The 21,423-nt window shown below is 56.6% G+C and overlaps 1 protein-coding gene across 1 annotated transcript; it reads right to left on the reverse strand.

Annotated features, from left to right (window-relative positions):
• Nucleotides 1–867: 867 nt before the first annotated feature.
• On the reverse strand, nucleotides 868–21,417 carry RNF212 (ring finger protein 212). The gene is made up of 12 exons (XM_036240916.1): nucleotides 21,309–21,417; nucleotides 20,237–20,298; nucleotides 14,317–14,391; nucleotides 13,326–13,382; nucleotides 11,673–11,731; nucleotides 7,461–7,513; nucleotides 7,315–7,375; nucleotides 6,366–6,411; nucleotides 4,916–4,979; nucleotides 2,699–2,771; nucleotides 1,075–1,217; nucleotides 868–949 (listed from the first exon to the last, which is right to left on the reverse strand). The coding sequence occupies exons 1-12, from the start codon at nucleotides 21,415–21,417 to the stop codon at nucleotides 912–914; spliced, it is 840 nt and encodes a 279-aa protein (XP_036096809.1). The 3' UTR covers nucleotides 868–911.
• Between the last annotated feature and the right edge of the window lie 6 nt (nucleotides 21,418–21,423).

Here is a 21,423-nt window from a genome sequence, read left to right on the forward strand (position 1 = left end):
GGTCCCCACCTGGTCCCTTGAAGTCCCCAACCCCCAGACTCCGTGTGCAGAGCTCAGCAGGGGAGCGGAGCGAGGACAGACCAGCCAGACGGAGGCTGCCGTGTGCGTGGTGCAGGGCTGTGCACAGACCATGCGCAGAAAGAACTCGCCAGGCGAGGCACTTGCGCACCTGAACGTTTCTGGGACTGGGCCTGACCCAGCACCTGCGCACCCGCCGTGTCATCATGATGCTCACGTACCGCCCACTCGCTGATGGGACAGCGCCCACACGCTGGGCGCCAGGGCCGTGGCAGCAGGGGCTTGCCGGGGCGTGTGGTAACGCGTCACCTGAACCAAGTGCAGCCCGCCCGGCCTCCCTGCATCCGTGAAGGTCCCGGCCCGTGATGCGGGCTCAGCATGCTTCAGGGTGTGGAGTTATGACCACGAGGATCACAGAGAGCTCTGTGAGCCTCTTTCAGCCCCATGTGGCCTGGCTCGTGGGGCCAGAGGAGCACGCGGCCCCAGCTGAGTGAGCCGCTCACCTGCGGGCAGGGAGGAGCTGGGAGACGGACACCATGGCAGTGCCCCCGTGCATCACAAGCGTGTGACAGAACCGCCACAGACCACAGGGCACAGAGCACAGGGGCCAGCCGGAGCACTGGCCGCCCCACGGGTGGGTCTGTGAGCAAGACTGTCACAGCCCAACTGCGACCCCGCCTCCCACCCCAGACCCCACTTCCCGCCCCGGAACCCCACCTCCCATCCCGAAAGAGCTGGGGTCAGAGAACCTCCGCAGACGCCGCTCCCCGAGCCCACTACCCACGGCACATGCACGCGGCCCCGGGAAATCGGAAAGCTTTATTCGACCGCACCGCAGAATCGTGAGCGCGCGGGTGGGCGGGCTGCGGAACCCGGGCAGGTGCAGCAGGCAGTCACCTCCGCAGTGAGAACCCCCCAAGGCTGGCAGACCCTGCGGAAGCAAGAGGCACCACCAGTGATCCCGAATGAACTCCTCCGAGGGCTGTGTCACCCCAGGAAGCTCGGAAACAGCGCACGGCTTGCTCACACACGCTCTCCTCGGTGCCTCGCACTTGCCTAACTGCTGCCTCTGCAGGAGCCCCGAGATGCTGATGGGCGGCCTGGCTGGGGCTGGTGAGCCCCCTCCTCCTGCTCCGCCTGCTGCCTGGGGGCCGAGGCTGTGGGACGAGCCCTGGCGGGGCATCTGCAGAGGTGAAATCCTAGGAGTCAAGTCAACAAACAGTCACCAATGCTTCAAAAGACTTCGGCAACATGATAACTCAAATGTGGACTATTTTTTAGTTTTAAAGACCATGTGTTGATTCAAAACCATGTTCCTGGGCCCAGGGGGCAAGGTCAGTAGTGTGCTCGGGCTGATGGCCCAGAGGCCCTGCTCCAAGGACCCCCAGGGCCTGAGGGTGGCGCCCGTCGCTGGGGCTGTCTCTCAGCAGACCCCACTGACTGTCTTCACATGACAAGTCAGGAGCGACAATCGGCAGGGAGGGCCGGGCCCTGGACCTCACAGTCCTGTCACTGGAGCAGGTTGTGGTCAGGCAGTGGGCACAGGTGTGGCTCTGGGTGGGCTGGGGGAAGATGCCAGAGGCCACTGCTGGATGGTGCCAGATGGCCAAGTGTGGACATGACCTTTGGCATTGGAAGCCATGAAGGGGCTTTAGGTGGGTGAGAGGCCTCAACTGCCTGACCCCTGGTGCTCAAAGAGTCTGTACAGCTGTCCACTCACGCTTCCGTGGGCAGCAGAGAAGGGCCAGGTCTATGATGACCGGCATGGGCCAGTGGATGACAGTCTGTTCAGGGTTGGCAAAGGGCAGCCCACGGGCCAACCCAGCCCTGCTTCTGTAAGCAGAGTTAGGGGCACAGACATGCCCATGAGTCCTGGCCACCTGGACTCTGAACAGAGTGGTCCGCGGACCCTGCTCTGTCCGAGGTACATGCTGCGGCCACAACAGGGCTCCCCGTTTTACTACCAGGGCTCCCCGTTCTACTGACAGGGCAGTGGCCTGAGTTATAGTTTAGCTTCAAGAAATCGTAACATAAAGAGTCTACACAACACAATCTCGGGACACGTAAAATGTGGTTAAAAAGCAACACACTAAGACTCACGCCAGCGAGTCAGATTATGAGAAGTTCGTTTCTCACACTTTCCACTTGAAACACTTTTTTTTTTTTAATCCTCACCCAAAGACATTTTTCCATTTTTGTTCAGATAGAGTGGAAGGGAGAGAGAGGGAGAGAGAGAGAGAGAGAGAGAGAGAGAGAGAGAGAGAGAGAGAGAGAGAGAGAGAAATATCGACGTGAAAGGGACACATCAACTGGCTGCCTCCCACACAACCCAACCAGGGCCGGGGACAAACTGCAACTGAGGTCTGTGCCCTTAGTGGAAACCAAACCCAGGTCTCTCTGGACTGCAGGCCGACGCTCTAACCACTGAGCCAAACTGGCCAGGGCCACTTTAAACATTTTAAAATATATATTTCTATTGATTTTTTCAGAGGAAGGGGGAGAGAGAGAGAGAACATGGATCGGCCGCCTCCTGCACGCCCCCCTCTGGAGATTAAGCCCGAAACCCAGGCATGTGTCTGACCGGGAATTGAACCAGGACCTCAGTCCAGGGCACGATGCTCAGTCCACTGAGCCACACCGGCCAGGTCACTGCAAACATCTTTAAGGAGCTGGGACCCACCTGGGAGCCTGCGACAGGCTGGTGTGACCTGGCGTCGGGCGGAACTGCTGGGGGCCAAGGCTGGAGACGCTGCCTGCAGGGCGGGCGAGGGACAGGGCTGCTGGAGGGACACCTGCAGGGCGGGCGAGGGACAGGGCTGCTGCAGGAGGGACACCTGCAGGGCGGGCGAGGGACAGGGCTGCTGCAGGAGGGACACCTGCAGGGCGGGCGAGGGACAGGGCTGCTGCAGGAGGGACACCTGCAGGGCGGGCGAGGGACAGGGCTGCTGCAGGAGGGACACCTGCAGGGCGGGCGAGGGACAGGGCTGCTGCAGGAGGGACACCTGCAGGGCGGGCGAGGGACAGGGCTGCTGCAGGAGGGACACCTGCAGGGCGGGCGAGGGACAGGGCTGCTGCAGGAGGGACACCTGCAGGGTGGGCGAGGGACAGGGCTGCTGCAGGAGGAAGCCTGCAGGGCTGCCTGGGCTCCGCCCACCCAGGTCCCCACCCTGCTAGCCCCTCGCTCTACCCAGCTCAGCAGGACACCCTCCCACAGCAGCAGCATGCCCCTCCCAGCCCTCAGCCAGCACCCCCTGTGCCCTGAGAACGTTTAAACCACCCCAACAACAAGCAGCCCGACACCAAGGCTCCGGCAGCGCTGCTCAGTCCAGCAGTCCCAGCTCCTGCTCCACACGCCCAAGGTGGGTGGGAGGACACTGGGCATTCAGAAGGCACCCAGTCCATGTCCGGAGACGGTCCGCTTCCCTACGCTGAGCCCGGCTCCTGTCGCAGAGTCCGGAAGCTCTCAGCTCCACGGACAGGGGTCAGTGGGGCCGGCACAGGGCTGAGGTGTCCTCTCTGCCCAGCCTGCATTTCTGGGCTCACAGAGAACCCCTTTGGGAGGCCAAGGCCACTGCAGGCCTAGCGACACCAGAGGGAAACGCGGGAAGACTGCGCCCCCCCCAACAGCCCTGTGTCCACGTGCTCCCAGACGGGGGCAGAGCCGGAGGGGAGGGAGGGAGGGCGGGCTGCCAGGGCTGCCTCTGTCCTGTCCTAGCTGCCGAGCCTGCATCAGAGAGGGCGAGCGCCTTTCCTGAGGCTGCACAGCACCAGGTGGCTCTAGGCCGCCGTGACCTGCAGCCCCACAGCTGAGACCCAGTGCCGGCCGCCGTCTCAGCAGGCTGTCGGTCCTTCTTCAATTCCTGTATTTTCAGATGACTGGACACCTCGGGGCCTCGCCCATCCTGGACACATGCCCCTCGCCAGGCAGGCTGTCACAGGAGCCAGCGGTGCCCTGAGGACCTGCCCACGACCACGCTCTGAGCCACCTCTTTTGTCCTGTGTCACTCTGCCCTAATGCCCGAGGCTGGGGGACCCCGAGGGCAGCCCCTGCACCCCGACACCACTCGCACCATGCAAACCAGCCAGGACCAAATCTGGTCAGCCGGCCCTTCAGAAGCCCGACTCCGTGCTGGCCTCACGGGCTGCTGCCCACTTCCAGGCGGCCGTCTCCCGACCTCTCCCAGCCGGACTGAACAGGCTCCAGGGCATCTCTCCCCCAGGCAGAGCCGCACGTGCTCAGCACCACAGGGTCCGGGAGCAGCGTCTTATTCACGCTTCACAGTACTTTGTGGACAAGTGTGGTCAGTGGAGATGAGGAATCTGAGGTCCCAACAGGCCGACACTCTCAGGGTCGGAGGGCAGCACTCGGAGGGCCGGGTGGCCCAGGGCTCTATGGCCGCCCTGGGGACGCCAGGCTCTCTATCAGGGACTCTTGAGGTTGGGACTGAGCCATGGGGCACGAGGGTCCGCTGGTGGGCGGTGAGGAGGCGGAAAGCCTCCCAGAACCTCTGGGGCTCAGCGCTGGATGAAGGGGGATGTACTTGGTGCCTCAGCCCAACAGACAGAGGCCAAAGTGACGCCCCCAACCACAGGACCCCCGAGCCTCAGCCTGCGATTCCTGCTCAGGAAAGCTATTTGCATTTGAGAACGATTTCCCTCTGGAACATTTAGGTTGAAAACGCGTGCCCTCTGAGAAGGCAGTCCCATCCTCTGGAATGTGGGTGCGTCTCCCTGACACCGGCACACAGGCTCCGAGCACCTGGGTGACTGCCCAGAGGTGGGGCGCCCAGAGCCGGTGCTCAGTGGGGAAGGTCACGGCTGAAGGCTGACCCGCGGGTACGTCCTGACGGATGGGACTCGAGTTCCTGCCGAGGTCTGGTCACAGGGCCTGACTCACCCATGCGTCCGTCCCGAGGAGGGCTGATCAGGGAGATCCTGGTTGGGCCAGCTGCCAGCTCAGGCTGCGGAGGGAAGAAACCAGCAGGCAACACTGCCAGTGCCGTCGGAAGCGTGACAGCCTCCCTCCCAGTGAGGACACAGCCCGTCAGGCTGACAGGCCCGTCCACCCTGGTCTGCCTGGAACGTGCCCCATGAGACGGTGTCCCCACTGGCCCGTGCCCACGGCAGAGTGCAGAGGGACTCACTAGGTGCCTCAGAACAGAGAAAAAGCAAACAAGTTTTTGGATTGACATTAGACATTTTTAAGTCCTGAGTAAATTCTTTTATTTTTTGTTTATCTTCACCTGAGGATACTTTTCCATTGATTTTTAGAGTGGAAGGGAGGGAGGGAGAGAGAGAGAAACATCGATGCGAGAGAGAGACATCGATTGGCTGCCTCCTACACCATCCCCACCAGGGCTGGGGATCAAACCCGCAACTGAGGTACATGCCCTTGACCGGGAATCAAACCCAAGACCCTTTGGTCTGCTGGCCGATGTGCTAACTGCTGCGCCAAACTGGCCAGGGCTAAATCCTGTTTTTGTTTTTTTAATTTATTTTTTATTTGTTTATCCTCACCCGAGGACAATTTTTTCGTATTTTGTTCAGATAGAGTGGGAGGGAGAGAGAGAGAGGGAAACATCGATGTGAAAGGGACACATCGAGTGGCTGCCTCCCTCACGACCCAACCAGGGCCGGGGACAAACTGCAACCGAGGTACATGCCCTTAGCGGGAACCGAACCCGGGTCTCTCTGGACCGCAGGCCGATGTTCTAACCGCTGAGCCAAACCGGCCAGGGCTAAATCCTCAGTTTTGATACAAGAATGTCACCTAGAGGTCCAGGTGTTGATGACAGGCGGTGTGGGGCCGGCTCTCAGCCGAGCACATGCTGGTGTCCCAGGCCCTCCCACCCCGGGATGGAAGCACGGAGCGATGGAGGCCCCTCTGCTCCTGCAGCCTGTCTGCTAACCGCACGTGGGCCCTGTGGGCCGAGGACACACAGTGCCACCCGGCAGAGCCAGGTGCCACTTCTGGCCGCCACCCCTTCATTTCCACGGCCCGTCCTGCCTCCTTCCCATGCCCTGCACGTGCCCAGCCCTGCCATCTGCCACTCAGCCACCCCCACCTCCACCGTGGCCCTGCCAGGATCTCGGGGGCCCTCCTCCCAGCTCCTGTGCCCGGCACATCCGCCCCAAGGCTCCTGAGCTCCACCAGCTCCATGGTGGTCTCACTACAGGGTGCCCTCTGCGAACACCTCACCCAGGTCCTGCCTCTAGCCCCCACCTGGAGGACTGAGCTGTCTTCCCTTCCCTGGGCTCCCCTCTGTGGCCGAGTGTGCCCTGAGGGGTCCCCTCCCGACACTCCCTGCACACCAGGAAACACGCACCACGCTACAACAGGTACTCACCCTTCTCGTGGGGGAGGGTGTGAGGTCAACCTCCATGGGCTCCACTCTGCAAACCAACAGCGGACACACTTACTGGGCCTGAGACTCACAGCACCTGTGCGCCTGACCTGGCTCGTCCTCCCCGCACTCGCGCACTGTGCTCAGGGCCTGGGCCTGCACTGCCACCTCCCTCTCATGCTCTTTATTGGCTGCTGCTGTCTGTCAAACCAAACACAACCCCACACACCTCGGAGGGAGGGCCGTGCTCGTCCAAGTCCTGCCAGCCCTGCTGGAGCAGCAAGACCTCATCTGCCTCCGTTAGCACTTGCCGCCTGGCCCACCCACCGCACAGGGTGTGCTCAACAAGCCGCCTCTGTTCACTGCCCAAAGGGTGACAGGGAAAGAGCATCTGGGCTTCCCACAGGGGAAAGGCAGGGGGAGGCAGGGAGGGAGGGAATCAACCCCTGAATTACTTCCCACCCAGCAGCCAGCAGGACACAAGGACCAGTGGGTGGGTCTGGGAGGCCACCAGGTCTTCCTGTTGCCTGTGGACCCAACTTCCAGGATTTCAAGAAAAGAGCAGGTGGAGGAGGAGCCTCTTCAGGGACCAGCAGCCAAGGGTGGGCAGGGTCCCCAATGGGGCACAGCACCACCTCTCATCCTGTCCCTGGGCCAGGCTTGTTTCTGAGCCACCCTGGCCAGAGGAGAGAGGCCAACCCAGGTCACATGACCACTCCCAAACCCGTCACTAGGCCACAGGGGCAGAGCTCTAACTGGCCTGCCTGACCACACCCGCTTGGTAAGTGAGAGCTTGAGGGGGGTCCTAGGGGCCCGTGCTGTCACTGGGCATCAGAATTTGGGGACCTGGAGGAGTGAAGGGACAGCAGGGAAATGGGGAGGTCAAAGGACCTGTGCAAGTCATGCACGTGGCCCCACAATCCCACGCGCTCCCAGCCCTGCAACCACACACCTCTCCGAGGCGGAGGGCCCAGGGGGCGGGAGCAGCTGTCCGCTGGGCGCTGCTGGAGGAGCTGGGACAGAAACCAGAGTGAGAGCATGCTCATGCCCTCGGCACCGTCCCCAGGCTGGTCCCCTCGCTGGCTCGATCTCACTTACTTGAAACTGTATTGTTCATTGTGCTGAAAGCTGTGTGTTGGGACAATCTCATACTAAACAAATGAAAAAAGGTATTAATTAAACCATAGACCTTACTCCAATCATCCACTCCAACTGGATGGGCAGGACTGAGGCAGCCCCGTGCCCCACCAGCCTCGGCCCCTCGGTCCGTCCCCAGCCGCAGCTGCCCACCCACACACTCACTTCCAGCCTGAACTCCCAGGACGAGCACCTGGCTCAGGGGACCCGAGGGACTGACTGACCACAGTGTCAGTGCAGGGGCTTAGCTCCTATGAGCACACTCCCAGCTTCCAAATGACTGTCAACTGGGTGTGTGGTTGCCTGGCTGATGTGGCTCAATGGTTGAGCATCGACCCTACACCAGGAGGTCGCCAGTTCAATTCCTGGTCAGGGCACATGCCCAGGTTGTGGGCCCGATCCCCAGTGGGGAGTATGCAAGAGGCGGCCAACCAGTGTTCTCTCTCATCGATGTTTCTCTCTCTCCCCCTCTCCTTTCCTCTCTCCAAAATCAATAAAGGGGGGGGGGAAGTGTGTGTGGGAGGGTGTCCCCCAGAGACAACAGGGAACAGAGAGCCAGCACCACGGACACCTGCACCGCAGGACTCGCACTTGGGCCGCAGAGAGCAGGGGCCACCCCTGCAGGAAAATGCAGGCCTCACCAGCTGTGCACAGCCCGTGTCACCGGGAGACCCTGCACAATCACCACCCAGCTAGAAATGCCCCACCTCGAGGGAGAGCCCAGGAGCACAGACAGGCTTGCACTCCCACGGATTTCAAGTGCAGGAAACAGACGCCCCGTGAGACCCCAAAGCAGCTCACGGCACCAATGCCCAGCCTGCTCCAGTGCTGAGCAGAGCGGCGAAGTAAAGCTTGATGGGGAGGTGAGAGCAGAGCCGCGAGGCGGCTGGAGCCTGGAGGACACCCGCAGGTGCCACAGAGACCTGGCCAGCCCACAGGTACCAGGCATAGACAAAGCTGCCGGGACCTGAAGAGGGCAACAGCTGGAAAGGCAACGGCTGGGGCCTCCCAGAATTATGCGTCAGATGGCAGAGGAGTAAGCTGCAGGCCTGCAGGGTGGTGTCTGCCACTCCCTCTGCGACTCTGCCCGGACGCCGCGGGTGCTGCTGCTCACGGTCCTCTGGAAACTCTGCAGCCATGTCCAGCTTGAGGGCTGAGCCTGGGTGCACCTTCAGAAGGCAGCCCACGGAGATGGCGCTGGTGGGCAGAGGCACAGAGGAGACCAGCGTCCCTGCATGCCCAGCTCCTCCTGCCGCCTGCCCACATGCACCGGGCAACCCGCACACACAGCCAGCTGGACAGTAGCCCCAGAGGACATTGACTTTTAATTGAATGCTGTCCACCACATCGGGACTTGTAAGTATCCAGCATTAAAAACACTCAAAAGACTTCCAGTCAAGATGACGGGAAGGTAAACGCGGTATCCATCCTCCCACAACCACATCAAAGTTACAACTAAACTATAGAACAACCATCATTCAAAGCTGCCTGAAACCAAGCTGAATGGAAGTCCTACAACTACGGAATTAAGGCAGCAGCCACATCGAGACTGGTAGGAGGGGCGGAGGCGGACAGGCTGGTCCCATAGCCACGTGTGGCGGATAAAAATCAGGAGGACACCTCGGCTGGGAAGATCCTCCCTGAGGACTGAGGCGTCCCCGTCCCACACCAGGCTCCCCGCTCAGGGTTCCAGTGCCAGGAAGAGAAGTCCCCATAACTTCTGGCTGGAAAAACCAGCAGGAACTGAGGCTCAGGGAGGCTGAGGCTGCTGCAGCCCCAGGCAGCTCCTCTTAAACGGCCGGCCATGCACGGACTTACTCAAACTCACATCCTCTAGGCTCCAGCGTGAGGGAGGCAACTTGAAAGGCACCAGAGACATACAGGGAAGAACTGAGTTGTTTGCATTGGAGCGAGGGCTGGAGAGGGGGCTTTCTCCTGGACAGACATGTTATCAGAGGCCTTTGTTCCTTTGGTGAGCCCTGGCCTGGGGCAGTAGACAGCCGCCATATCTGGGGCTCCAGCAACCTGGCTCACACTGTTTGCCCTGCCCTGGTGATTTCCTGAGACCCTGCCCCATCCAACTTACTTTCCTTTTTTTAAAAATCCTTACCGGAGGATATTTTTGCATTTATCTTCAGATAGAGCGGGAGGGAGAGAGGGGGGAAGAGAGAGAAACATCGATGTAAGAGAGACACATCGAGTGGTTGGCCACCCACAAGACCCCAACTGAGGCTGGGGACAAACTGCTACCAAGTTACATGACCTTAGCAGGAACCAAACCAGGGACTCTCTGGTCCGCAAGCCAATGCTCTAACTGCTGAGCCAAACCGGCCAGGGCCCCACCCAACTTTCAGGCCCACCCAACTTTCAGGCCCACCCAAGCTGTTGCCAGTTGCTTAACCATGGGATTGGTCTGTCTTAGATCCTGCTTCAGATTTTCCCAAATTCTTTCAAACAAGCAGCATCTGGTCTCAGCTAGCCCCATACCTTTCGTTAAGTAATACATAGAAACAAACACAGGGAGGCAGCCAAAATGAGGAGACAAAGAAACAGGTCCCAAATGAATGAACAGAACGAAACTCTAGGAAAAGAACTAAGTGAAATGGAGATAAGCAACCTAACAGATGCTGAGTTCAAAACACTGCTTATAAGGATGCTCAATGAACTTAGTGAGAACCTCAGCGAACTTAGTGAGGGCCTCAAGAGCATAAAAAAGGACCAGTCAGAAATGATGGATGCACAGTCAGAAATGAAGGAGGCACTAACTGAAATAAAGATTAATTTACACAGATTAATAGTAGAGTAGGTAAAGCCAAGAAACAAACCATCGATCTGAAATCTAAGGAAGAAAAAAACACCCAATCAGAACAGCAAAAAGAAAAAAGAATCCAAAAAAACTTCAAGTGTGTCAACATTCGCATCTTGGGGGTGCCAGAAGGAGAAGAGAGAGAACAAGAAATCGAAAACCTATTTGCAACAATAATGGCAGAAAACTTCCCTAACTTGGTGAAGGAAACAGACATACAAGTCCAGGAAGCACAGAGAGTTCCAAACAAGATGAACCCCAAGAGGCCCACACCAAGACACATCATCATCAAAATGCAAAGGTTTCAAGACAAAGAGAGAATCTTAAAAGCAGCAAGAGAAAAGCAGTTAGTTACCTACAAGGGAGTTCCCATAAGACTATCAGCTGATTTCTCAAAAAAACTTTGCAGGACAGAAGGGAGTTGCAAGAAATATTCAGAGTGATGAAAAGCAAGAAGAACCTACAACCAAGATTACTCTATCCTGCAAAGCTGTCATTTAGAATCAATGGCCATATAGTTTCCCGGACAAGGAAAAGCTAAAGGAGTTCATCACCACCAAACCGTTATTATATGAAATGTTGAAGGGTCTTCTTGAAGAAAAAGATAAAATATATGAACAAACAAAATGGTAATGAATACATATGTATGGACAATGGAATCTACAAACAAAATGAACAGGCAGAACAGAAACAGTCTCATAGATACAGAGAACATTTTGTCGGTTGCCAGATGGGAGGGGGGTTGGGGGAATGGGTGAAAAAGGTGAAGGGATTAAGAAGAACAAATTGGTTGCTAGACTGACAAACCTCGAAGGGAAGGGGGGTTGAGAGTGGGAAGAAATAAACCAAAGAATTTATATGCACATATGCATAACCAATGGACACAGACAACAGTGTGGGGAAAGGCAGGAGGGGGACAGGAGTGGGGAGGAGAGGGTCAATGGGGGAAAAATAAGGAACATCTGTAATATATTCAACAATAAAGATAAGTTTTAAAATAAAACAAAAAAACACTCCACAGGAGACCACGTCCCACGGTACCATCAACTGACCAGAAAGAGCGATGTCCAGGCCAGGCCTGCCTCACCTTCTGGAACCGCTGCCACTCCTGGGGAGGAAAGGCCGTCAGGCTGCGGCGGCCCTCCACCTTCAGGGCTGGCACTCTCCAGGCATGGGGTGCTGGCTCTGCTCCCCAGCCTCTCCCACACCCTGGGAACTGCAGGGACACCCACAGAAAACCGTGCACACTCTTCACTTTTCCTCTTTGTGTTTCCTACATGACTCCCCATACCTGGGCTGGCAGCTCCGGAAGCAGAGTGCTGCCTTGTGCCTCAGTGAGGACCGAGGTCCCGGAGGGCCGGACCTACCTCTGCAGCTGCTCCACCCGCAGCGCGGACTTCCTGAGGGCCTCTTCCAGCCTGGAGATCTGGACACAATGCAGACTCCAGTTACAGCCTGGCTGTCCAAGTGACAGTGCGAAGACAGCACGGCCTCCACATTCTCACACCCGCGTCAGACGTGAGCCACACGGGAGCGGCTGAGGGGCAGGGGCCAGGGCAGGTGAGGCTGTGCTGGGTGTGGAAGACTGACAGCCCTGTGCGCACTACCCACAGGACCAGCCTGGGCAGTGGCGCGTACTCCAGTTGACCTCTGTGCAAACCTGCTGCAGGACCGGCCTAGGTGTGTAGAGGGAGCTGGCAGGAGAACCATCCCCCAGCCGGCCAGGCCTAAGGGGGTGTGTCACCCTCAAATCTGCATGTTACGCAGGTGGCAGGGCCATGGGACCGGCACCCGGTGGCTTCCACACGTGAGGATGTGGCCGTAGGATCTGTGACTTCAAAGCCAGGCCCCTTAACCTCCTTACTCCTTAAACTTTAAAGGTTATTTTTTTTAAAAAAAACTTTTATTAAAAACAAAAGCAGTGGACCCTGGCCGCTTTGGCTCAGCAGTTAGAGTGTCAGCCCACGAACCGAAAGGTCTTAGGGGTTTGATTTCTGGCCCCAGTAGGGGTGTGAGCAGGAAGCAACCAATCGATGTCTCTCTCACATCAATGTTTCTCTCTCTCTTTTCTTCCTCTCACTCTAAAAAAGCAATGGAGGCCTTGGCCAGTGTGCTCAATGGTTAGAGCATCGGCCCACAGACCAACAAGTTGCAGGTTCGATTCTGGCCAAGGGCATGTACCTCAGTTGCAGTTGATCCTCGGCCCTGGTCTGGGTTGTGCGGGAGGCAGCCAGTTGATGTGTCTCACATCCATGTTTGGCTCTCTTTCTCTCTGTCTCTCCCTCTCCCTCCCACTCTATCTGAAGATAAATGGGGAAATAGCCTTGTATGAGAATTTAAAAAATAATAAAATAAAAAATGAAAAGGCAATGAAAAAAGTATCTTCAGATGAGGATTAACAAGCAAAACAAAAGAAACCAACAAGCCACAGTGCTTTGATTGCACAGAGAAGCATCCAGCTGGGCTGAGGCCTGACAGCACTCGCCAGGCGCGGGGCAGCCCTTGGGGTGTGTCCTGTGGGCATGACATGTCCTGCGGGTTGTGGCCCGAGCATGTGAAGTTGACCTTGCCCCTCTGCCCTCTCTCCTGCCTCCTCTCTCTGTGTCCATAGTCTACTGTCCCTGCAGGAGGCGGATCCCAGACAGCTGAAGCTGCCGCGAATGAGTTTCCCCTGAGGCTTCGCCTTCCTTCATTTAGGTTAGAAGTCAAAAAGGAGGATGTTTGTTGGGCCAAAGAGCAGGCTTTCGAGCTTCCTGTGTAAAGATCAGCCAGAGCTCAGTAAGAGCTGCTGTTTATGAAAATGTGTCCAGTGTGTCTGGGGACACCATGGGTCAGAAGTGGGCTCCCAGGTAAAGGCGGCCCAGTGACCACACTGGCCCTGAGCAGCGACGAGGCGGACAGGAACTATGCGATGGGCTGAAGGTCCGAGGGGCAGATGTGCCCACCGGCCCTCGGCTTTGTCATAAGGGTCATGTGAGGTCGAAAGGTCGCACAACAGGCCACGAAGCGGTGGGATCTACCTTTTCTCTGTAGAAGGCTAACAGTCTCTTCCTGTGTTTTTCTTGAAATTCTGAAATCTGAGGAGACGGCACACGTCGGCTGCTGCCAGTGCCCATGGACGGCCTGCGCCCCAGACCCCCTGCCCGCCTGCTGCCCAGACACGGACACCTGTGTGTGCCCACGGTGCACCCGTGAGTGCTGTGGCGCTCACACAGGCACGCGTCCCGGGAGGGCTCCTTCCTGGGTGCTGCCCACACAGGCAGCCCCAGTGCGCCATCCCTCTGGCAACGGCAGCTGCTTCACGACGGCCTCCTGACCAACGCGCCAACCAGAACACCCTGAAACTGCCTCGTGGACCAGGCCGGGTGGGTGACCAAGTCGGGGTGCCTGGCTGCACCCTGCACTGGCAGGAGCCCGCCGGCACGTGGCCCTGGCGTGGTCTGGACCAGGCTCCTGAGTGCCCGCCCGCCTGCCCGGCTCAGAGGGAGCCCGTTTCACGCTGGGATGTTGTCGGGCAGGGAAACGGAAGGCCCTCGTGGCAAGGAGAACGGCCAGCACCAGCTGAGAGCAGCTGGGGTGCACTAACAGGAGGGGAGGCCGGAGGGGCTGGGCGGACTACAGGCTGCACCGCAACGTCCAGGAGGGCACACGGCTCAGAGCCAGGGAGGGCAGGATTCACAACCTGGAAGGCTGGGGCGGGGGGGTGTGGGGCGGAAAGAGCTGGGGAGTCAGATGCTGCAGCCTGGCGACCCCGGGTGCTGTGTGAACTCAGGTCTAAGGTGCACACAGGACTCGTGAGGAGCGCAGGGCATCCTGACCACGGGGTGCCCGCGCCCGTGCCCGCAGCAGCGGGTTAGGGGCAGGGTAGGAAGCACCCACCACCTCACCTCCAGCCCCTGTGGTGTGCTCTCCAGGGCTCGAGATCACTGACCCTGGGTCCTCATAAAACCAGTTCCCATGACTGACGGGCACATGCATGACCCGGGGAGAAGGCACCACCTGCACACTCACCTGGGAAGTCTCTCTGGAGTAGGTCTTGCACAGACTGTCTATGTCCATGAAGAGCGCCTGGATGCCTGGGTCCGTCTGGAGGAGACAGGAGGCGACGGTCCCCACCTGCTGCGGCTGACACGCTCACAGCACGCATTTGAGGCGAAGGAAGACCCAGAATGAACCTTGGGGACACGAGGGCCCAGGGCTCCTGCCCTGTCTCCAGGAGGCACGTGGGCACCCCTTCTGGCTGCCTGGGGCTGTGGGGTGAGGGCAGTGCCACCGCCTCCAAGGACAGGGCAGCCTGGCAGCTGGGGGAGCCTATCTGTCAGGCAAGGCCCGAGCCTCCAGGGAAGGGCTCACAGGAAGGGTGAAGGAGCCCAAGAGAAAGCCATGCTCCAAGGAGACGCGCCGCAGAGGGAGAGGACCCTGGACAGCCAGCTTATCACAGTCAGGGTGTGTGGGTCCTTCAGGAAGCAAACGGGACTTAAGGAAAATCGGGGTTTAGAAGCCATGTCTATCCACTTACAAACCCCACAGAGCCAGGCCCACCTCTTCCCCTCCCTGCCCCTGGGCCACCCGGCACCCTCCACAGGCCAAGAGCTCAGCCTCCCCAGGGCACAGGCATGGGGGAGCTGCCCTGAGCAGGGACAGACAGGCCGGATAAGGACCAGCAGTCCCAGAGACACAGAACAGCCCTGAGCCCCTCTCCAGCACAGTCTCTGCTCTCAAGCCATTAGCCTGACACTGCATGCGCATGGGCATTTGAGCACATCCACTTGAACTACTTATGCTCCAAAGTAGTTCCACTGAAGTGACAGTAAAGCTAAGTGATGGAAGAAGCTCGAGCAGCAGCACCAGAAAGTGCCCCTGAAGGCAGTGCCCTAGGGGAACTCCCAGAGGACCAGGGGGCTGGGGCAGGCCCTGCGAGACCGCACACCAGGGGAAGCGATCCCAGAATCCACTTCCAGACCCTGGAGGGGAGGCCGAGCAGGGTGCCCGGGTAGCGGGGTCCCTGGACCCGATCCCTGCAGGCACAGGCAGTGTAGACCATGGACAGGGCCAGGGCTGCAGGTACCAGTGAGCTCTGCTCCACACCAGCTTACCTGCCACCCACGCCCACTGCCACGTGGCTCAGCCTGATCCCCATGCGACAGAATCAGAAACAGTGCCTCCCCAAGGGCCCGAGGAGCCCCAGGCCACAGAGAAGGGGAGAGCGCCCGCAACAGAGCACGACTGGCCTGGTGCCCAGGCAGAGATCAAATGTGCATATGGATTATGACACATACACAGATGCACCCAAAACAAGACGATTAGCATTATGTCCAGAATGGAAGCAACTGGGATCCACAGCCTCTGTGAGTAAGTCACTCTACACGTGAAAGACCCCGCGTGGACAGAGACGGGTGTGGCTCCACTCTATGTGGACAGAGACCCCGCGTGGGACTGGGTGTGGAGCAGGCATCAAGAGCCTCTCCAGTAACGTCCACAGACTGTCCAGTCGGAAGCTCAGCAGGGCACCGACAAGAAGCCACGCTGTGTGAAACCAGAGATGAACGGAGTGCTGTTACCCCAGACACAGAGAGCATTCATTTTCAATGAAGAATTCCAACCCCAGTGGAAATATGCATCACAATGAAGACAGATAGAGTCCCTCTGGAGAAGTGTCACCAACAGACCTCACTAAAGGAGGAGACAAAAGGAATCCCCCTGGGGCGGAAAGTGACCCTGGGGGCGACAGGGGGACTGGGAACAGATGAAGAGCAGAGGAGCCGGGGCTGTGGGAACCAATGCTGACTGTCTGAACAGCGATGTCGGTGGGGTTTTTGTCTCTCCAGGGAGAGAACAAGAGACAGAGACACGGTAACAGCGCTGGGCTCAGGGTGGGAAGGAGGTAGGTGGAGTCCAAGCCTCTGAGGCCTTGGAACTGCTGGAAGAATCCGAGTCACACTAGGCTCTGAAAGGCAAGACCGTGCTGGGCCACACACGTGTCCCCAGCTGAGCATTGGTTCTGTTCAGATTACAAAGAAGGTGCTGTTATGCACTCTTCTGCATTGTATTTCAATAAAACTTAGTAAAAATGGTAACATCCCCAAACATTTGAGCTAATCGACACACACCTCACAGGAGTAACAGCAGAAATCAAAGTGAGATGATGGGAACACTCTGCAGCAGGGTGAGCGTGGAGGGAGAGCGATGGCCGTGGGGAGGTGGGGAAGGACGGGTGGGGACGGGTGCTGAGCACCCAGCTCAACAAACTGAACCGAAGACGAGAGAGGACAAATGATAAGAAACACTCAGTGAACAGAGAACCAACATAAAAGATAAATGGAGTAAAAAATTTGTTCTTTAAAAATATTAGTATAAGTCAATAAGCACTTGACAACTGTTTAAGAAAAAAGAAAGAAGGTACCATAACCACAATTAAAATGGAAAATGAACCTCGTCACAGATCTTACCAACACTAAAACCACCAAGGACGGCAAGCATGTTGGTGGCAGTACACTCGAAGTTTTAATTTTATTATTAATTTTTTGGTAATCCTCACCCAAGGATATTTTTCATTGATTTTCAATGGGGCGGGGGAGATATTGATGTGAGAGAGACACATCAATTAGTTGCCTCCCGCACAACCCTGACCAGGGCCGGGGATTGAACCTGCAACCCAGGCATATGCCCTTGACTGGGAATTGAACCCAAGACCCTTCAGTCCAAGGGCCAATGCTCTAACCACTGAGCAAGCTGGCCAGGGCAGGACGTTCAAAGTTGTAGATGAAGTGCACATATTCCTAAGAAAATACAACTTACTTACGTTGACGGGGAAGAATCAGGAACTCTGAATAGTCACATATCTAATCAAGGAGTTAAATTCCTGGTTAAAACTTTCCCACCAAAACCCTTCCTGGTTCAGCTGGCGTCGCCTGTGAATTCTACGTTTTACGAATAACCCCAATCTCCCAGAGGAGAGGGTGAAAAGAACCTCCACCTGCCTTCACGAAGCCCACCCAACCCAAAGAGCAGGGCAGGGAAGAGAGGGGATCCACGGCCAGGTCGCACACGATCCCAAGTGCCAAACATCTGTTCATCTAAACCAGTGGTTCTCAACCTTCCTAATGCTGTGACCCTGTAGTACAGTTCCTTGCGTTGTGGTGACCCCAACCATAAAATTATTTTCGTTGCTACTTCATAACTGTAATTTTGCTACTGTTATGTCTTAGGCGACCCCTGTGAAAGGGTCGTTCAACCCCCAAAGGGGTCGCGACCCACAGGTTGAGAACCGCTGATCTAAATACACACACACACACCAGGCTGACTCACATCAGGTCGGATTTACTCTGGAAACTAGTGTGGGTTTCAAGTTCTAAAAATAAATGCAACTGACTGCATTAACAAAATAAAGTAAAAAAAAAAAAAAATCAAATAATAATCTCAACAGTGACAGAAAAGCCATTTGATAAACTTCAACACCATTCATGATTAAAAAAAAAACTCAGCAAAAAACCTACGGCAGACACACTTCACAGACACACTGCAATGGACCCTGAAAACAGGAGACTCAAGGCCACCGGGGTCCCGCCGTCTGTACTCCACGCTGGAGTGTTCAGGCTGACGGGAGAGAGACGTGCAGAAGGACAGAGACAAACGCTCAGGGACGACAGGACCGTGCAGAGTCTGGAAAACCTGCAGCTAACCCAGTGTAAGTGCCAAGTGAATTCAGGGGACCATGTCTGCACTGGCATTTTTCACGGGAGGCCAATGGGGAGACCAAGTGTAGCTGGGTGCCCAGGAAGAAAGAGGGGAGGACTGAAGACAACCCCCCACTGGGCCAGCCTGCCATTCCAGCCGCGGGTGTCCGCCTGTTTCTCCTACACAGAGGAGCCACCCCCTGTGGAACACCCCACATGCCCCTGCCCCACCACAGCCCAGGGCCTCAGGTGGTCCTCTCCTTTAGGTCCCAATTTGGTCTGCAACCTATGAACTCAGCCCATCCTCATCATGACCAAAGTTTAACAGGGGGAAGGGGAACTGGGTCCGGACAACAGAATCAACCCCCAGTAGTGAGAGGGGAGGTGGGGGATATGGCAGTCATGAGGACCTTGCAGGAGGGTGTCCTGGGGCTCCTTCCTGGGGCCATCTTGATTAGGTTGGCCTCCGCTGTCTGGGAGAACCACCTGCTCCCACTCCATCTCCAGCCCCTGGCTGTCTATTGGGGGCTGTTCCTTGACTGTGACTCCCCACAGTCCCAGGTGAAGTGGGTATGAGAACGTGTGCCCTGATCACCCATGACCTTCTCAGGCGTCACCTCTGGCCACTAGGAGTCCAGAAGCTCCCGGCTCCTCCAGCTATGGGCGCTTCACCCCTTGCCACAGCCCCCTTCTGTCTGCAGAGCGTCAGCCAGGCCTGGTCTAGGTCCACCCTGTCTGCACAGCACCTTCACCACAGGCTTCTCCCAGGTCCCCCACGGGCTCCCATCACCATTGCTCTGTCCCTTGCCACCCACCACCTGACTGATCATTGGTGTGATACTTTGTAACGACACACAAGTCACAAATACATGCGTGTCACATGGTGGCTGAGCTGTGGAGCAAAAAGAGCAGGTATAGGCAGAGTAGGCAGTGAAGGGCACTTCCCACGCAGGACCCAGGAAATCAGCTCAGCCTGTCACAAGGCCCTTTGTTTTAATTACAGCAAACCACTCAGAAAGAAGCCGCCAGGGGCATTGCATTTAGCAAGGATAGATGTTGATTTGTGAAACTCACCTCGTGTATGGGCACACACATGAAAATGCACACTCTGTGCCCTGGCACCAACAGTCGAAGAAGCCACTGCCACACAGAAACAGGGCAGAGATTAGGGCCAGGCCCCAGGAGCAGTGGCAGGTCTGAGTTGCTGGCCTGGGGACCAGGTATGCACCAGAGGCCAGGCCACAGAGGTCTGGGCAGGAAGGGCTTGAGTTTTACTCCTGGAAAGCTAGGTCCCATGACCCATGTTTAAGCGGGGTGTCTGGGCATCCCTGCTTTCCCATTTCTAGAAATTTATGCTGTAGAAATATTCTTACGAGGACACAGAGATACTGGTAAAAAGTGTTGACTGTAAAATTGTTTAAAATGATGAAAAACGGAAAATGAAACACACACACACACACACACACACACACACACACATAAAGGTTTACCAGTAGGAAGTAGTAAAAAGCTATGCAGCCCTGGCCGCTAGTGCTCAGTGGTTAGAATGTCAGCCCTTGCACCAAAGGGTCTTGTATTTGATCCTGTCAAGGGCACATACCTGGGTTGCATTTTTGATCCCAGCCCCAGTTGGGGTGCATGTGAGAGGCAACCAACTAACTGATGTGTCTCCCTCACGTCCATGTTTCTCTCTCTCTCTCTCTTCCTTCCACTCTCTCTAAAAATCAATGGAAAGAATATCCCTGGATGAGGATTAACAACAACAAAGGCTATGCAGTCACCTTTAAAGAGAATAATTATTTGTAACTAAATTTAAACCAAACAAGTTAAACTGATGTATTTTACACAGAGAACAAAAGGCATTGTTTTACACCTAACACAACAGTAATTGATTCTAAACCTACTTTTCCTCCAAACCTCTTAACTAGATGACCCTCCTGAAAAACTGAACTCAATCACCTCCTTAAGGAGCTTGTACTGCACTGAAGAAATCTATTCAACACATTTTCATTCCCAGGAACACAGCACAGCAAGCTCACAAATAGGCCAATCTACAGTTAAGAAGGGTGTATGAGCACACACATGAAAATCAAATCCTAAGTGTACTTTGGTTACTCAGAAATCCTGCAAGAGCTCCTAGTTAACCTAACAAAACGAGTGGCAATTTCAGACACCACAAATGACTCTCAAATTGAATCTCAAATTTAAAAGGAAACGCTGTGATCGATATTCAGATACCACAGGTTTCAACTTACATGTTTTGAAAGCAAAACTGTATGACAAGGAACTTTACAAATCAAGCATTCATCCTTTTTACCTATAAAAGAAAAACAGATGTTATATTATCTTTAGTGTGCTTTTAAATATGCATACCTACAGACTTCAAATTATAACACTTCTTCAAAAAAGAGGATTATAGGACATTTTTTCCCCTTCAAACAGTGGGTGAGACCCTGGGTGTGGATATAGCTGAAAAGATTTACAGTGTAACAATCCTTGTGTTCCTGTTTTCCACACACGCCCCCAAACAGTGCCCATAAAGATCTGTGTCCTTACACTTATCTATTGCAGATAGAGTTTATACGAATATCTTAATTTGAAAACAGGCCCTCCCACCCCACCCAACAGGTATAATGAGTTTTGTTCTGCGCCCTCGGCCTCACTTCTCCAACACCTGGGACAGCTCAGGCACAGCCTCACTGGGCACAGGTGTGTGAGCATGTACTGAGCTCCTGCTGGCTCTTGTGTCTGCTACTGCCCTGCCCTTCTCGTCTTTGCCCCAAATCCTGTGACCCGAGCACCTATCGTACCACGTGCTGTCTGAATTCCAGTTCCGCCCGCGTTTCCTCATCTGCATAGGGGGTCAGAGCAGGTGTTCGCAGGGCACAAGGGCTCCTGGGGTGCGGCCGGCCTGGGGGCCCGGCCGCACCTGGGCCAGCTCGCTCACCCAGCAGCCACCCCTCCTCCCCCAGCCCGGGCAGCACCACCGGCACAGGCCCGTGTCGTCGTCCCCTGTCCCGGTCCCCATGGAGATCCAAGCCAGCCATCGCCCAGCTGAGAGGTGGATCTGCAGCCCTGCGGGGAACCCCCACTCCCCCCCGCGTGTCCCCCCACTCCCTCCAAGGGGTTTGCACAGACTGAGAAGAGAGGGGCCCTCTGTGGCTGGCCTCAGCGTCCCCGCCCGCCTGTCCCCACCGCGAAGCCCAGCTCACCGCCCCTTGCTGTCGGCCCGGCCGCGTCCCCCGTCCCGGCTGCACACCCCCAGGTCCCGGCCCCGCGTCCCCCCGTCCCACAGCCCCCCCGCCCCACGCCGCGCCGCCCGCCCACCTCTGCTCAGGCAGCCTGCGCAGTACACGTGGCCGCAGCTGGTGAGGCTGAAGCGCGCGGCCTGGCTGGGCGGACGGAAGCAGCGATTACAGAACACCCAGCTGGCCATGCCGCG

This window comes from Molossus molossus, unplaced genomic scaffold (genome assembly GCF_014108415.1).
Source record: "Molossus molossus isolate mMolMol1 unplaced genomic scaffold, mMolMol1.p scaffold_m16_p_1, whole genome shotgun sequence".
In the NCBI taxonomy this organism is placed as follows: Eukaryota; Metazoa; Chordata; class Mammalia; order Chiroptera; family Molossidae; genus Molossus; species Molossus molossus.

Bases quoted from the DNA above. Each gene is read 5' to 3' on its own strand.
- RNF212 (XM_036240916.1), bottom strand. From the start codon at position 21,417: ATGGCCAGCTGGGTGTTCTGTAATCGCTGCTTCCGTCCGCCCAGCCAG. The intron at 13,383-14,316 runs GTGAGTGTGCAG...CCGTCTCCTCAG, and splicing joins ACTCCAGAGAGACTTCCCAG to ATTTCAGAATTTCAAGAAAA. The intron at 1,218-2,698 runs GTGGGTCCCAGC...CTTGACTCCTAG, and splicing joins AGCCTGTCGCAGGCTCCCAG to GATTTCACCTCTGCAGATGC.